General features: G+C 41.5%; 1 protein-coding gene across 1 annotated transcript in view; it reads right to left on the reverse strand.

Moving 5' to 3' along the window:
- The window catches only part of LOC138595211 (synaptogyrin-1-like), a 29,697-nt gene that overhangs the window by 3,010 nt on the left and 11,831 nt on the right, over nucleotides 1–14,856 (reverse strand). The window contains exons 2-3 of the mRNA XM_069666565.1: nucleotides 5,703–5,940; nucleotides 2,978–3,123 (exon numbers count right to left, since the gene is read on the reverse strand). Of these exons, the coding sequence (XP_069522666.1) occupies nucleotides 2,978–3,123; nucleotides 5,703–5,940 (384 nt within the window). The remainder of the gene's footprint in view (nucleotides 1–2,977; nucleotides 3,124–5,702; nucleotides 5,941–14,856) is intronic.

A 14,856-nucleotide genomic window follows, 5' to 3' on the forward strand; every position in this document is an offset into this window, starting at 1 on the left:
GGGGATGCAGGGATCGAAAGTGGAAGATGATAGAAAGGCAAAGAGGATGAATGGATGGATGAAAGGTGTGGAGAAATGGATAGATGTGGCAGCAGAGAGGCAGCAGTGTTAGAGCAGAGGTTTTGGGAGAAGACAGAGAACAAAGAGAGAAGGTAACATTGATTAGTTGGCTTGTGAAGCTTATTAGATACTAAGAGTGAGTCATTTGGTCAGTCAAAGCAAGTTAGTTCTACAGGCAGCAGTGCAAAAAGGCTTTTTATCCATTGTTCAGTTCATAATGAGAAACACCACCTCAATGCCATTCTAGTTCACGATGGGACAGGACAAGCAATTAAACTGTATCTGTGTGCATTATTAAACAGCTGAGGCCCGGCACTGTAAAACAACACAAATCTCAATGTTGTCGATAGTTAGAGCTGTTTCAACACAACAGAGGAACAAGCCAAGCAGACGAAGCAAACACAGACACTCACAGAGAGAAAGAAAAGCACAGAAAGAGTTGAAGTTTCATTTACTTGATGTTTCTTATTGAATCAGATCCTGCAGACGGATCGAACCTGCTAAGTTCTTTCAGTCTGATATAACACTCTGTCTTGGGTCCATTCAATACTTTATTGGTTGATTGCATAATATAAAAACAATTCAATAAATTAAATAGAAATGAAATCATTGAATTCCTTGTTGGATAAAATAAGACTTTGTGTGCTGAGACTTGTATGCTGCAGTTTTTTGTTAATTAGTATGTGGAACATTCGGTATAATAGCTATGTAATAAAAGTTATTTATGACACAATATCATGCACAATTACAAGTCATAAAATCCTATGAATATGCAATAAAACAGTGTGATACTGTTTTAAAACTGTCCCACTTAAACTGTGAAATCAATCTCACACAGCTATTAAAACAACAAATCTACCCACTAAACTTAATAACATAGTCAAAGAGGGGAAAGCTTAACGCTGTATGCACACGAGCATAGAGAGTTACAGGCATAAACTGTTTCAGAACTATTTTTACACATTGGTAAATTTACTTCTTCACTTTCTGGCGAAGCCTTAAAGAAGGGGTCTTATGCTGTTTCACATTTAAAGACATATATATAATGTTACAATGCTGGATGTTCAAGCTAAAAGTGGGCCTCAGAGAGCTGGCCAATCAGAAGAAAGTGGGCTTGTAGGGGCGGGGTTTCTTAAAAAGACAGCGCTGACTGAGTCTTTCAGGCAGAGGCTGTATGAGGGCCTGCACAGAGCACCAGTGTGAGGGGGTTGTTGATGCTAATTTCAAGCTTCATATTTCTCTCTGTGACACCTGTGGAGAAGCTTAGCATAATTTACAGTTAAAAAAACTCCTCATTGTTCTCACACTGGTGCTCTGTGCAGGCCGTCATACAGCCTCTGCCTGAAACAACTCGGTGGTCGGCTCTGTCCCTTTAAGAAACCCCGCCCCTACAAGCCCGCTTTCTTGTGATTATCTAGCTCTCCGAAGCCTGCTGAGGCTGCACTTTGTGACGTCACAAAGTGCAGCCTGTATACTGAGCTGAGAAGCCTGGGGATTACTCGAACATACTTCTACCTAAAGATTTGAAACTTCACCCACGTTTAGTCTGAACATCCAACATTGTAACATTATATATATATACAGTACATGTCTTAAAATGTGAAACAGCATAATACCCCCTCTTTAGTATTATAATACAAACAAGAGAGTTGTATCAACCCTCTTATCCATTTGGTCAGAAAAAAGCATGTTCTCCCAAAACATTGAGCTATTACTTTAACGTATGGCACCAGGAGGCTTCAAACTTCCTTCATTAAAAGTTTCAAACATGCACTCTGAAAAATCGCTACAAAAAAATCACTTCATAGATCTTACAAATCATGTTTGCAACCGAAACTGTTGCATATAAAAATATCACCTGAATAACTCCAACCAGCAAAAAGACAAAGCACCAATCACTCTGTAAACCTTCACGTGAATGAGAGGCAGTGGCAGATTGTTCTGTATGTTGAGACTGAACTTGTTTAAGAGCTGTGGGTTTGGTGGTGAAGTTACAGCATCTGTGTCTGTCATACACCTAGCTAGCTCATAATGAATATGCTGACCTGAATGCTTCGAAAATCAAATCATCATGGCAGGGGGGGAACACACATGTTTCTGTTGGTTACAATTAAATAACCACATATATCAAAAGAAACATGTCATTTGCCTGCTTTCACTTATTTTTTTGCTGCTTTTTCTTTTAAATGTTAAAATGTCAGTGGGCAGGGAGCTTTCAATCCCAAACACAGGACTTTATGTAGGTGTTTCAGGCCAGATATCTCATCATTTGGCCGTGCAATTGTTGAGTCATGCATATTGATCAACACTTGAGTCAACCCACCTGCACATACATTATCCTTATGATGCGCTCGGGTCAGTAGTTATCTAAATCAATATCTTACTGGCAACACTGATGATACAAGTGTTCTTCTAACTGCTGGACTGCAATTTCCAGCACAATCTCATGTTAGCGGGTGCCCTTAAACAAGTGCAGCCACAGTCAAGCAACAGGAGCGTGTGTGTGTGTGTGTGTGTGTGCGGTGTGTGTGGACCAGCTGTGGAGGGTTAAGGCAGCAGGAGTGAAGACAGAACAGAGTCAGACAAAAGGTTAATTGGGCTGAGGGGGGAACAGCTTGGTGTACTCCTCTTCAAACGACAAATTCTTTAACTTCTCCATAGAGAAGAGAGTCTGAGCACCCTGTTGGAACAACATCCACACACATCAGTTAACATGTATGCATATACAAATGAAAATGTTCACACGCAACAAAACCCTAACCAGAAGAGGACAGAGGTACAGTTGTCAATACAATTGCCCCATGGCGAAGGGAAGGAAGAACTGAGATGCCTACTAACCCCTTTTATCACCACCTAATGATAGGTTGTATGTCATGTTGTGTTACACTGTGCACCAATGAGGTGAGGAGGCCCTTACCCAAGTAAAGATAGAGAAGAAGGAGAAGGTGATGGCTGCCCGGGCAGCGTCCCCTCCCTCCTTAAGGGGGTTGTCCGCATGCTTGGTCACCTGCCATTGGTTCGCCAGGAAACAGAACCCCACAAACCACATGAAGGACCAGAACGCTGGGAAGAGAGACAGGTAGAGACAGTGTCGCATTAGATTTTTCAGATGTACCTAATGAAGTGGCCGGTGAGTGTGCCACTGTGTTTTATGCTTTCATTTCCAGGCTGCTTTAAACAAACTGCCCCAAGTGGGATTCATTAAGTAGAAGAAAAACACATTTTATAATGGGACAGTTTACAACAGTAACATACACAGTGAGAGAAAGAGAAAGACAGAATTTGTGTGAGTGTTGAAATTAGCTAAGTTGAATCTTGTCTGTGACAGGAGCGGCTTTAATAACCAACACAACACTTCACTGTCTTGTCATCGTGTCTGAGTAGCGGTGCAGCAGAGAAGGAGAAGAAGCCACCGTCCAAGTGACCAAAGCACAAAGTGTAAGAGGCTTGCCAGCACCAGAAGTGTACTCCACTCCTAATTATCTCCTCTCACACCTCCTCTCCTTTTGTCGTGATGATAACCTAACGACCAATCTCTAAAATGTCATTTTGATAGACTGAAACCAGTGCTCATGTTTTCTTAGAGGCTGAGATCTCTTAATCAGTAGGAAATACCTTGCTTAGAAACGGGGGTACAAAATGTTCTCTGATCCATACCACCTTGTATAATTTTCCAGCAAAAAAAGCACCATGACACGCTACCTAAATACCTTGCTTTCTAGTAGACCAAAAATGGTGTGAGAGAAGAAATGTACCTGTCAGGAAGAGGGAAATGCTGACACACAGCATGTATGCTGAGTCTACTTTATATATGGCTAAAACCTAGCAGGACAACAATAGCAAAACACAAAAACAGTTACTAGACTTTGTCTTTGGAGTGGACTCAACACTGGAAAGAATAAACAGTCAATGACAATTGTTTTAAACTTTCTTCATAGATAAATCTAAAAAAAAAGCGCAGAAATCTCTCTAATTTCAAACTGTCCCTTCCAAGCTTTTCACATAGATTTAACTCTGTTTTAGTTTCTTTAAAGAGCAGCTCCAGTCATGTTTTAAGACATATAAAATGCTCTGCCTGAAATAATAAATTATAACTGATATGTTTTTTTCTGCTAACATATATAATAATATGTTAAATTACCTTGTAAAAATCCTCCCAAGGCACCTCCTCCTTCTCCCTTATTAAAGATTCCCCAATCTGCATAGTCTCCGCCCACTATGCAAATTTCCAAACAGCCCCTCCGTCGCCAAAACAAAACATGTCTCTGCCATCATTTAGTGACAACTTGTTGAAACTTAGCTAGCTTGAAATGCAAAAATTACATTGACGGCTACAGCTGGCTCGCGCATCGCCGAAGTGGTTGCCATAGGTTGCACATAATGATATGCACCCCGTCCATTGACAGGATTGGCTCCTCTCAAACCTGCCAATCAGAAAACGTGTTGTTCAGCCTGTCCTTGGTACACTGCAGTTTAAAAGCAGACAGGCCCAGCCATGGAGATGACTGCTGATGTTGTCCCTGATATGTCTTGTAGCACATGAAAAACACCACATGGAGATGTTTACAAGGTTAAACGCTTGATTTTCATTGGACAGGGTCTTTAAGGTCTATGGAATGTGCTGTAATGCTTTCCATTATAACATGATGAGCAAATCTAACTGGAGATTTCACGCGGGCATGTACGAAAACCTCAAATGTAAGTCAGATTTTTGGAGTGTTTGGATGCTTTGAACAAAGTGTTTATACATCTTCATTTAAGCCTGAGAAGTTCAAGTTCATTTAGGTTAGTATAGTTTTAGCTGGTTTTATTTTACCAACATAATCAATTGAATCTTTACCCCAAGTTCTGTCATCTACGTCAGCTAATTAAGCTGTAGCTCGTATGTAATTATATCAGGGACTTCTGTTTTTTGGATTACAGTAAGCTCTGCAGTCAAGGCCCCATTTTTAGAGAAAAACAACAAGCAGTATCTATGTTGAGAAAAGCAGAGATGTCTTTGAACCTTATGAACAAACGTCTTTTTCTTTTGGATTCATCTTCTGGGTTGGTCAACGTATCTATTTCTGTAAGTCGGGGCGGTAATGGTGTTTAGTGTAATTGCAACCTAGATAACTGCATCAGTGAGACACATGTTCTCGGATTAGTAGTTGTTTGTTTCATTCGCTTGTAACTGTTATTGCCTTACAAGCTGCTGTTTTGATAGAGCTACTCAACCTGAAACTGTTTGTCCCGGTTTCATTTGTTTCAGTTCACAAGTCTTCATATTCAGGAACATTGCACCGACTCTTAAGAGGGTACATGGAAAGTGAATTTAGGAGGAATAAATGTGTTCATTTCAAACATGAACATAAAAACAAGAGGCCTTATTTTGAGTGACATGATGTCATGAATCCTTCATCAAACTGGAAAAATCAGAAGGCTTTTCTTTTACAGTGTGCTTGGCAGAGGTTTGCAAGAGTATCATAAGACCACCCACTCTCTAATCGTATAGACTAGTACATTAATAAGTGTGTAAAATTAATCTTTAACTCTTTTAAAAAAAGTGTAGGCATATGAGTTTTAACGTAAAACAAAAACTGTGTTATAATTCAGGTGTCAAGAAGTAGGGTAGATGAAGCATGCAAAGACAATGGGTTTACCTGACAACCCGACATCAGCCAGCACTGCCTTCTTACGGTCTTTGACGCTGCTGATCTGGGGGAAGTAGACGTCCAGAGCCAGGAAGGCCATGCAGCAGAGGAAGGCCATGGAGCCCATGAAGACGCCATAGTTGCAGGCGTTCTGGTTGCGGTTGAAGATGCAGTATTCCTCTACTTCATCGGGGCGGTTGATGTAGCCCTCGTTGGCGATGCAGCCAAAGATCACGATGGAGAAGAGCTGCAGAGGAGAAGAGAAGAAGGGATTGTGAGATGACCTTTGGATAAACAGGTTAAGACATTTGGTGTGACAGATCTTTCTTTCAACATTTTACTATTATGGGAAACACACTGACAGTGTATGGTGCATATAATAACCCATGCCTTCCGTCTTCATGCCCTTTGCCTGAGGTGTCTTCACACATGTCAGAGTACATCACTGTCCCAGCTTCAGCACTCCAAACAGCAGTAGTTTGACATCATTTCATGCATGTCAAATGACACAATGTGGCACAAGTGTTGTGAACCAGGTAACACCAAAATAAGGATTTTTTTGTGGTGTTTTATGGATATATATCTGCATCTTTGGAAACATTTTTTAAAATTAATTTGCAATAAAATTGGGGTGAAACTAATCTCTGTTTACAGCTACACGCCCGGCATGTACACCGTTGTCTGAAACTGACTATTTCCTTTTATTTCAACTCTAAAATAAACTAAAAATGGAAAAATGCTTAAAAAACATGCTGTGATTTCTTATAACAGAAGTCACTGTGTCGTCCTTAGTTCAAAATATTTCAAAGTAGTTAAAACAATAAAGGAGGATAGAGGAAAACTGACTCAGAATAAGTTAATACAAAGGTTTTATTTGACTCTTTCTAAGCTCCACAGGATGTGCTTACAGACCAGTAGTCTATGTTGGAAATGTCAGACGGAAATGTTTGTTCCTTATTTGTGTGTGCAGTAAAACAATTGCCCATTGTGTTCTTTCATTAACTAACCTGAAGCACCTGTTCTACCTCCCATTTGTATGTTTTGTAATAACTCATTAAGCTCTTTACAGCACAAACGAATGTGACCTGCGGTAGTCAGACGGTATATTTAGACCGACCGGATATTTTTGAATGAAAAAACACTTCGGCGTGACGTCCTCAGCCCGTAATGTCATGGAAACCCTGCGGGGGAGTTTCATGAGTAATCCCTCACGTCTTCTTTAAATCAGTTAAGCTCCGTGTGCCTCTGGGTTTCCTCACTAAACATTGAGTTTGACTGCGGAAAAATTTGCCTCCTGTGCTGTTCTGCAATTGAGTATGACAGCTGCTGAACAGACAATGATACACATTATACTCAGTGTTAGTTCTTTACTAGGATGTTGTGTCATGGCAATGAGGACAACAAGTCTATGAACAAATTGGAAAATAATCAGATACACAGAGCCTTTGAAAGTTGAGTATGAGTAGGATGTAATCATGTTTGGTTAAGGTAACCACTCATTTAGATTTCTGTTTAATTGGAAATGTTACAGCACTGTGAAATTACAAGTGATCACATTCTTTTATTGGCCTGAACTTATTTTCATTCTTACCACCGAGGGGCTGCTGATGCTAATAAACAAACTCAAACTGCAATTATCTTAATGGAGCATGGTTCCTAGAAAATAACAACTAAATCAAAGTAAAATGTAATTACCTATTTATCATTAACAAATCCCCCTGCCTTTTAATTTTGTAGAATAGGAAATTCATTACACGTTTCTTTAACCATTTTACACTGGGGACATGCGAGCTTTGAATACCAGCAACATAATATCTCTTAGCGCCTCATAAGCGCTGCGCTCGGATGAAATCAACAAACATATTTCTCCCACTGCTTCAACAGAATCTTTGAAGGTGAAATTGTCCTCCAGGTGGAAGTCAATATCTCTGAACAAGTTGTTTTTTCTTGCAGGAATAGTTTGAAATTGTTGGGAAATGTACTCATTTGCGCTTCTTCCTGAGAGTTTTCCGAGAAGATGAATAACAACCTCACTTTGATCTGTCAGGTCAATAAGAATGTACAGCCAGCGGTGGATTAGTTCAGCATAGAATAAAGACTGAATGAGGGGAAACACCTAGCCTGACGGTTTTATCAAAGATTTAGATTTAGTGTGCTAATAAGTGATCTTGATACGTGTTTATAGGCACACTTAGACTTAGACAGGTTGGCTGTTTTACACTGTTTTCAAATAACTGTTGCTGTTTGCACGGTGGTGCAGTGGTTGGCGCTGTTGCCTCACAGCTAGAAGGTCACTGGTTCAAACCCCGGACTAAGTTGGCCTTTCTGTGTGGAGTTTGCATGTTCTCCCCGTGCATGCGTGGACTTGTCTCCGTTTGTCAGCCCTGTGATTGACTGGCGACCAGTCCAGAGTGTACCCCGCCTTTCGCCCAGTGACAGCTGGGACAGGCACCAGCCCACCCGTGACCCTGAACAGGATAAGCGGTACAGATGATGGATGGATGTTTTTGAGGAGTTGGTATAGTATTGGTGCTGTTGGTGCTGAGTGTAAGTGTGAGTAAGCTTAGGCGAAGCTTAATAGGTAGAAAACACAGCATTAATCACCACTTTTAAGTTGATATGGCAACAATTTCTTGTTAACACATGCAGCAGTTACAGAGCAGTATCATTCAGGTGTTCCTGGCCATCTCTCTTTTAGTTCTGTTTTTGGCCTCCACCACTTCCGTAGGAAAATGTCTGGTTCTTTGGCTGCTTAATGCTCCATTATGTCTATGAGATGGCCTCTAAATGTGTCTGTATGTTGTTTGGCACTGAGCAGGTAGTTTTTTGAATGAAAGCAGCCTCCTGTCGAGCTGAATTTTTTACAAACAAATTTTCTAAACTTATAAAATGCTCTGCTTAAAAAATCTGATATGTTCTTTCTGCAAAATACGTTTAATTAACTAAAAGTCCTCCCAAGGCACCTCCTTCTTCCCCCTCATAAAAAATTCCCTAATCTGCATAAGCCCTGCCCACGATGCACATTTCCAACCGCCCCCTCCATCACGAAAACAAAACACGTCTCTGCCATCATTTGGTGGCAGCTTGTTGAAACTTAGCTAGCTTGAAATGTAGTAATTAGTAGTAGTAACGTTAACGTTAGTAGTCAGTAGTGAGTTTGAAAAAATTACGATGACGGTTACAGCTCGCTCGGGCATCGTCGAAGTGGTTGCCGTAGGTTGCACACAATGATTTGCAAAGTGTCACCCTGTCCTTTAACGGGATTGGCTCCTGAGGTTTGTTATGATCTCAAATCTGCCGATCTGAAAATGTGTTGTTCAGCCTGTCCTTGGTACACTGTCTTGTAGCACATGAAGAACACCACATGGAGATGTTTACAAGGTTAAAAGCTTGGTTTTCACTGGAGGGGGACTTAAAGTGAATATTGTTACAGTAAAGTTGTGGGCTAATTCAAGCTACAAAAGCTCCATAAATCTGAGGGGCACTGCAGATTCGGGTCATCAGGCAGCCCTTTTGACATCGTTGTTTTTGCAATGCCATTTTTCTATAAATATGACACTCTTATCAAATTAATATCCTGCACATACACAGGGACTTTACGTAAACTTGGTGTGCACTCATGTTGTGTCTGCCTATGTTAACGCAGTATGTGATACTAATGCTTTACCATGTACTCAAAGGTAACATGTTATCCTATATTGTGTTTGCAAAGACAGGCAGATATTTCAGTGCTGTGCGCTTTGATGCAGTCAGTCCTAAACAGTGATACATTTTAAAAATGCGCGGCGGCAAGTTGAACGTGCTCGAGAGGTTTTACTCTGGTTGGCAACAAAATGGAGTCAATCACACAGTAAGGAGGAGTGTCATATGATAGCATCTGATCCCTCACGCTCCTCTGCATTCTGCTCCTTTCATCTTCTCCCTGTCCTTTCTCTCATTTCCTCCTCTCCTCCGCTGCTGTCTGCCTTTTACCTTGAGATGTGGAGGCACAAAGGGCTACAAAATGGAGTCAATAACAGCAGCAGGTTACTAAGACACCATCTAATCCCTCTCTCTCCTCTTCTTCTCTTCTCTCCTCTGCTGTCCTCCAATGAGTACAGCATCACAGAAACGCAGCAAACATGAGAGCACACACACATACAAACACCCACAGTGTTAGTATTCCACCCTGCAGTGCAGTCAGTGGAGCAGTCCGCTTTGTACTTTGGTTGATAACAGCCGATCAGACAACTCCATCCAACTGACAACCGCTCGGAGCAAACCTCCAGGGAGCCTGTTCAGTCTGGATGAGACCGCGGCTGAGTGTGTTTATGTTTGTCTGCAGTCTGTGTGTGGATTCTGCTGTGGTGACTGATGGATCCTGAATGTATGTGTGTGTGTGTGATTGAGAGAGTAAAAAGTGGACCTCGGGCTGCTGAGCTGCTGGGATAGTTTACCCAGCTGTTGTCTGTGTGTGTGTAATAAATGACAGCGAAACAAAGCGAGAACGCACAATAGACTGTACTTCCACTGACAGCGCCGACCGTGAAGGCCGGGGGGAAACAGGGATGTCAGTCATGATGTGGATTACAGCACAGTTTTTCTCTTGTACTCTTCTTTATGTGCTTTCAAGTCCTTCCTTCCACGCTCGAGTCCACACTTGGGAAAACACATTTTAGCTGCTGACATCGAGTACTCCACGTCTGATGTGCTAGCCGAAGCAGAACATAAGCCTGCTGAATTTACTTCACACAGACTCCATTATTTCAAGACCGAAATGTTCTGTTTTACAATTTATTCTCCTGTGCAAGAGGAAAACCTTCAAAATAAAGACCCCTTGCTTGATATTCTTCATCCCAGTAACACCAGCGTGTATGTTACTGTAGTTTAACTCAATGTGCCACTGCCATACTTTGTTGTCTCCCTCAGCGGATGAAGTGTTCATGTGACATACTTCAATTATGAGATGAAAAAGAGGAAACTCCATCTGCTGAGGAAGAGAGGGAGATGCTGTTTAAAGCTCGGGAAGATAATAAAATGCTATTTTAGAGTTGCTCCTGGGATGTCTGTCCGCCACCTTTTTTGTAAGTTTTGTACAGATATTGATTTTTCCCTGTTTTATAAGGCTTATTTATAATCACATCATTGATGCCCTGACTCTTCTTCTGGGGCCAGTGGGTAGAGTCAGAAATGTAGGGACGACATGCGGCAAAGGGCCGAGGGTTGGAGTTTAACTGGGGGCCACAGCATCGAGGAATGTTTTGTTGTTGTAGTCCAGGTTTCAAGACATATACTGCCAGGGTCTTTGGCAGTGTTGTGACCAAGTCATCTTTGCTCAAGTCCCAAGTAAGTCTCAAGTCATTTGGTCCAAGTCTCGAGTAATTTTTTCTTGGGCAAGTCAAGTCAAGTCCAATCACAAGTTAGGTCAAGTCAAGTCAAGTCGAGCCCTTAGTTAAGGCAAGTCAAGTCTCTAGTCAAGTCTTTTTTTTCCCACCCAAGATACAGCACTCTTACCTGAATTATTACAAGGTGTTAGTAGCTCGTCTAATAGTGATATTATTGCCAACTTATATAACGTGTTCAAGAAGTATGACAGTGAATTGTATCTGTATTATCTTGGCACAGACGCAGCCATGATGACGGTCTGCTCTGAGACCGTATTGAGTAGTAACGAGTACGACTGATGAGGCTTCTCTTTGGGGGCTTTGATGTTACGTGTCGCCGTAGCGAGGAGTTTGACTGACAGCCATCCAATCATGACAATCACGTACCGGGGAGCTTTTTGGGTCGTCCAATCATGATTCCCAGTTTGCGCTGTGTACATACCTGATAATCATACAGAAACTTGACAACATTGAATTTCATCACTTTATATTTCACAGCTAACATTCAAACTTATAACACACGCAAGTCATCCACGTCATCATGCCTCAAGTCAAGTCAAGTCTCAAGTCATTTATTTTTTCTCAAGTCAAGTCGCAAGTCATCAAAACAGTGACTCGAGTCGACTCGGGTCCACATCTCTGGTATTTGGCCGTGAGAATCTTATCTTGAGCACTTCCAATCTGAGCCTTCTCCCTACATATAGAGGGACAACATGCGCTGAACAGTGACTTCTGACAGCAGTTACTCTTATTACCTGATGAACAAATCCCTGAGTCAGTCCCTGAGTATTAATCCGTAATAACACAATTAACCTTATGATATACAGTATAGTGTAATGCATGGTCATGTTGTGCTTCTATGCTGTAAATAACATCAATAATTCCCACATTAAAGACAAGCTGAGTGCAGAGCTAATAGCTTTCTACAACGCGTGGAGAGGAAACATGAGCTGGCATTTGGAGTCTGCATCTTGATGTCAAACTGGAACACTTTGTTAGTGAGCGTGCTCAACCGTTCGTTTCCCTCGCCCTGCCTCCGTCACCTCTCTGCCTCTCTGCTCCTCTCTCCATTGAACGGAGGGTGTGTGGAGGGGGATAGTAACACCTCTATCGCCCCTCCATCTACTTACAGCCCTTTTTCATTAAGGAGAGAGATGATGAAGAGATGGAGGGATTGCGGAGGGAAGCGTTGGGGGCAGAAGGGGTATGGAGGCGGTGCTATTTTTAGACCGGCTGCATCATCGCTCGCTCGCTCGCTCGCTCCCTCCCTCTCGTCTTCTCCCATCTCCCCTCGTCACCGGCCCGGCCTCTGCCCACGAGCATTCTTGAGAAAAAGAGCGAATGAGCGTGCTCCGACAAAGACACTATCAGGCATATATAACTCAAACACACACAAACACACAAACACACACACACACAGTTTGTTCACTGCCTCACATGCCTGGCTTTCTTTAAGATTCAGGTCAGAAAACACAAAGTCACTCACACACACACACACACACACACACACATAAGTACACAGTCAATCTCATGATGAACAGTCACAACTTTAACCTTTACTTGAGATACGTTTACCTAAAAGAAAAGTACTTTGTGTACTTTTTTCGATTGCGTCTTTCTCTTGCTGATTTGTTGCTCTGGTTGTAAAGAATAAAGGAGGTTAAACCACTCATTAAAACCATGTGCTCTTATAGTTTAGCTAAAACAGCACATGCAACACTCATAGTGCATAAAATGTATCTCTTATTTACTGCAAAAAAACAGCAAGAAGCTACAAAGGGTGTAGGAATGTAACTGAGTGCATTTTGTTCCTATTTGCATCTTTAAATGAGTACGCTGTACCTATCTACCTATACCTATAATACAGGTCAGGGATACACCAAATCAACAACTGCTTATGCTAACTTTATGCTAACAGATATTATTGCTTTTAAAAAAAAAGCATTGCCGAATTTTAATTGATTTTATAGTATTTGTTTTTATTAAAGACCAGTTCCTGACATGCTTTAGGACATATAAAATGCTCTGCTTGATATAATAAATTGTGTCTGATGTGTTTTTTCTGCAAAATACGTTTAATTGTCTTGTAAAAATCCTCCCAAGGCATCCGTTCCCACAGTTTACTAATCCGTTCCCACAGATTGCAAATCAGTGGGCACGGATTAAAAACCGAAAGAACAGATTTACACATGGCTCTTTTTTTTCTCTCTGCTGACACCAGGGGGGCTCCGTACTAACCGCCCCCTCCGTCACAAAAACAAAACGTGTCTCTGCCATCGTTTAGTGGCAACTTGTTGAAACTTAGCTGCTTGAAATTAAGTAATTAGTAGTAGTAACGTTAATGTTAGTAGTCAGTAGTTTTTGCAGCTCTTTTGACAGTTTATTGTAAAGTCCAGACTCAACCAGTGTCTACTACTTTAACTGTCCGTAACGCAGCTCCATTTTTTTTCACTGCAGGGGGTCTTTAAGTTTTGCAGAAAGACAGTAAAACGTATGCTGAAAGTTACTTTTCAGAAGCCTGTGACTTCAATCAATTGGTATTAGTATTCTGAAAACATCCTGTGCTTATCTGTAAATCTATTAGGTGGCCAGATTTCTGTGCTTAAGTCTAAAAATGACACGTAGTTTCATTTGCTGAACGAGGTCATATGATTCAGTCACAGCTGTAGGAAAGAGGTCGTCTGGTGGACTGGGTTAAGATGTTAGTGCATCTCATTCCTGACCGCTTTCTCCTCGTTTGTTAATGAAGGCATAAAATACCCTAAAAAACACATGTATCATTACAACATTGAGCTTTCTGTTGTCAAAGATCCAGATGGTTACAGTCCACACAGTGACTATGGAGCATGTCCATCCGTGCCCCTTGCTGTGTTTCATTTGGATGCAGACGGGAGTTTGTCAGTTTCATAACAAGGACAGCAGGACCTGCAGGGCCACTACTTTTTAGTGGTGTGACACAGTTTGGTTTTATGACTCTCCCCTGAGAATCTCCACCGGGACATAAACTCACCACCAGGGAATATCTCTTTTTTCTACATGCCTCTATTTTCCACACTTTTCCTCGTCCTGTGTCAGTGACACAAACACCGAGCACACAAATGTCTTTACTTGAAACAAGGATTGGTTTTGGCATGACCTAGTTGGTTGGGTTTGAGAACACACGTCGTCTTCTGGGCCACAATTATATTTGCTGTCACATGGCAAGGGGCAGATTGAATTACTGAGCTTTTTCTCCGGCTGCTAGCAGAAATCGAGGCGAGTTTGTAACGGCTGGAACCGGAGCATGTCCTTCACATGCACATCAAGAGCAAATTGCAAAGTGTAACGGTCATTTTTGTAGTCAACCTACATACTTGTACTTACAGCTCACACAAACCAATGTTGGACAGTATTATGACACCAGACAGGCTTTTAATTTCCACTTCACGTTATCACGTTATCGGGCTATGTTAAACTGGAACAAAACACCTCCACATTTATTTTTTTTATTAAGCAAAGGGCCGAGGCAAGAGTCGAACCTGCAGCTGCTGCGTCGAGGACTGTAGCCTCTGTATGTGGGGCACCTGCTCAACCGAGCTAAACCAGCACTCCTAATACCTCTACATTTAATGAAGATTATTAATAAGATTTGTTTCTTAAAAGAAATGAAGAATCCCGATTACAGAAAAAGAAATACATAAAGACTATTTTGTATGTGAGGGCGTATTATATATGAGGGACTAACTTTGATAAAGCTAAGCTAATACCTCTTTACCACCAAAACTAGCGCATTGATGCAGGTTTTTCAGACCCGGGGAAGA

Source organism: Semicossyphus pulcher, unplaced genomic scaffold, assembly GCF_022749685.1.
Source record: "Semicossyphus pulcher isolate SPU_LCO1_2020_fin unplaced genomic scaffold, fSemPul1.0.p SCAF_17, whole genome shotgun sequence".
NCBI lineage: Eukaryota > Metazoa > Chordata > Actinopteri > Labriformes > Labridae > Semicossyphus > Semicossyphus pulcher.